Raw genomic sequence first — 3,481 nt, forward strand, 5'->3', positions numbered from 1 at the left:
TATAATTGGCTGAAATTGTCACTTATCCAAAAGTCTGGAGGGACACTGCATGCTCTTGTGATTATAAATAATTTAAAAAAAAAAGAAATAACATGTCAATTTAAAAAAATAAAATATAAAGTAATACTAGGTCTGTGTGTTTTTTTTGTTTTTTTCGTTTGATTTCTGTTAATTCATTCATTATTTGGTGGAAAGACTTTTTTTTAAATAAAAACAAAGTTAAAAAGAGTGGTGTAAGGTCTTATATAGCCTGATCAGCTGTGGTCTGACGTAATGTCTGACGTAATGAAATCACACCCGGGTGAACTGGGTGACCGTAGCAACCATGCTCATTTTTAGCAGACAGACAGACAAACTAACAAAGCCAGTCGTAGGAGTGGTTTACACCACTCAAAAATATATAAAGTAATACTAGTCCGTAAGATCGGCCTAGTAGTATGCAAGATTAGCTGCGGATAGACAGACATACAGATAAGATAAGACATACAGCCACGCCACGCACAGGGCCGAAGGAATGCATGCTCCGCCCTGGAGGGGGTTATAGCTTACATGATGTTAAATCAACACCGTCGTAAAACAAAGTATAATCGAATCGTTATCCCCGAATCACAGGGGGTTAGCGTTCATCGTATATACAATCTGGTGCATTTATTATGAGTCTATCGTGTTCAACTGGCTGGGGGGCATTGTGCGCTCCGCTGGACCAAACCTCCAGACAGGGCTCATAAAGCAGGTGCTAGTGCACAGCATGGCTGCCAGTGGTGTTATTCATTGAAGCCTGGTAGCCGAGAGAGCCCACTGATTTCCACTGAGTTTTGACCCAGACTCCCCAAATCATCTTGGGGGCCCGTTTTGCTACTCACAGGCCATGAAAGATTCACCCCCAACCATCAGATGAATTATACATCCAAGCGTTACTCATTTCACCCGCGTGGTCTCGATCGCTACCGCAACCTTGTCTCTGTCTCTCGTGTACGGCATAATCCTGAGTGCAGATTTTTAGAGAGAGCGTGAAAATTGGAACCCGTGCGAGTTAAAACTAACTCAGGATTTTGAATGTGTAGTAGACTCATTGTTCATTTCAGCACCGGAGACGGGGCGAAAATGCGATTCATATCTGATAATATGAGCGCCGAGATATGAGGCAGAAAACCAATATGCTATTCCGGCGCAGATGGAATTGTACTTTATGAATAGTGCAGTGTATCATGAATGATGGAATGTGGCGTATTTGCTGTATATTGTATGTATTGTTGTCATGATAGAGGTGAAAGCTTGCCGTTTTCTAAATAAATTATGACACCTGTGTCATTGAATAGCCACACACGCACGCACACGCACGCACACGCACGCACACTTTCTGTGAAGGATTTCCATAAAATATGGATGAGTTTAAGTGGTTAAAGGTGCATTTCACCCATTTCTAAATCTTATCTTCATATAATTGACGTCATTGCGACCATAGGTCGCAGTTTTCTATGAAAACCTGCATTTCCCGTCAGTCGTTCGGTTGGTCACCCCTCCATATGTGGTCACGCCTCGTGACATCACACCTCCATATGCCTGGTCACGCCTCGTGACCCACCACGCCACCATATATGGCCGTCTCCATATATGAAGATCACAACACTGACCTCATCAAACCCTGGATAGCCATACATGTAGAAGACTGGATCATCACTTATATCTGCATATATGGAGCCGGCCAGCAACTCTACATCTGACCTCAAACCCTTTGATCTCCATATATGGAGCTGACCTGTTCTGACATTCCATATGTTGATCTGACCTTATCAAACCCTGCACACTCTAGACACGCTACATATATGACCAGTACAGAATTCATTCCATATGTTGATCTGACCACCCATGCCAAAGCGCCAGCGCTCGCCCAGCAGTCTGCTGTCACCCAGGAGGAAGCGTGGGATGCGAGAAGCATCGCTTCTTACTGGTTGGTTGATTTACTATGAAAATGTGCATTTTAGTTGGTTGGTTAGTCACCCCGGGCATAACCATATATGGGCATGCCTCGTATATATACTATGACATCATATATGAGTGACATCACAAAGTCCGATATAAAAGTTCTCATATCCCCCAGTCTCCCAACGTAAACGGTTTTTCCATGCGCTGTTGTCCTGCAACATCAACAATTGACAGGCTTTCTCCGCCCTCGAGAGAAAACAGCAAAATGCGTAACATCAAGATCTTCAGCGGCAGCTCGCACCCGGACCTGGCGCGGAGGATCGCCGAGCGCCTGGGCCTGCCGCTGGGCAAGGTGGTCACCAAGAAGTTCAGCAACGGCGAGACGTGCGTGGAGATCGGCGAGAGCGTGCGCGAGGAGGACGTGTTCATCTTGCAGAGCGGCGGCAGCGGGCCCGTCAACGACCACCTGATGGAGCTGCTCATCATGATCCACGCCTGCAAGATCGCCTCGGCGTCGCGCGTCACCGCCGTGCTGCCCTGCTTCCCGTACGCCCGGCAGGACCGCAAGGACCGCAGCCGTGCGCCCATCACCGCCAAGCTGGTGGCCAACATGCTGTCGGTTGCCGGCGCCGACCACATCATCACCATGGACCTGCACGCCTCGCAGATCCAGGGCTTCTTCGACATCCCCGTGGACAACCTGTACGCCGAGCCCGTGGCGCTGCGCTGGATCCGCGAGAGCGTGGCCGAGTGGCGCTCCTGCGTGGTGGTGTCTCCGGACGCCGGTGGGGCCAAGCGTGTCACCAGCATCGCCGACAGCCTCAACGTGGACTTCGCGCTCATCCACAAGGACCGCAAACGCGCCAACGAGGTGGAGCGCATGGTGCTGGTGGGCGACGTGGCCGGCCGCGTGGCCGTGCTGGTGGACGACATGGCCGACACGTGCGGCACCATCTGCCACGCCGCCGGGAAGCTGGCGGAGGCCGGTGCCGTCAAGGTGTACGCCATGGTGACGCACGGCGTGCTCTCGGGCCCCGCCGTGGCCCGCCTCAACCAGGCCAGCCTGCTGGAGGCACTGGTGGTCACCGACACGGTGCCGCAGGAGGACAACGTCAGGGACTGTCCCAAGATCCAGGTGATGGACGTGTCCATCATGCTGGCCGAGGCCATCCGGAGGACTCACAACGGAGAGTCCGTGTCGCACCTCTTCGTCAACGTGCCTCTGTGAACATGGAAGACTTTCTCATTCTGACATGTTCATCTGCACTCCTCTGTGAACATAGAAGCATTCATCCACACCAGTGTTTATTTCATCGACTACAACTATGATGAAATATGTTCGACTATACCTGTTTTCACTGAAGAAAATCTGCCCTTATATTATAATGAAACACCCGGGATTCGAACTTGGGTCTCCCCCGTGAAAGTCCAACATCTTAACCACTAGACCAAAGGGATATCCCTGTGGACCGGGGGAGATATTAGACTTTTGAGGCCATCAGGCAGAGGCTCTGAGCCACTCTGCTACACTCACCCCCCTTTTGACCTCCCAAGG

The 3,481-nt window shown here is 50.3% G+C and overlaps 1 protein-coding gene across 1 annotated transcript; it reads left to right on the top strand.

Annotated features, from left to right (window-relative positions):
- Positions 1–2,191: 2,191 nt before the first annotated feature.
- Positions 2,192–3,154, top strand: LOC306937835 (ribose-phosphate pyrophosphokinase 1-like; the record flags this gene model as incomplete). Its single annotated transcript, XM_079521825.1, has 1 exon — positions 2,192–3,154. One exon carries the CDS (start codon positions 2,192–2,194, stop codon positions 3,152–3,154), a length of 963 nt encoding a protein of 320 aa, XP_079377951.1.
- Positions 3,155–3,481: the final 327 nt, after the last annotated feature.

The sequence above is a fragment of the Electrona antarctica genome (genome assembly GCF_951216825.1).
Source record: "Electrona antarctica genome assembly, chromosome: 15".
NCBI lineage: Eukaryota > Metazoa > Chordata > Actinopteri > Myctophiformes > Myctophidae > Electrona > Electrona antarctica.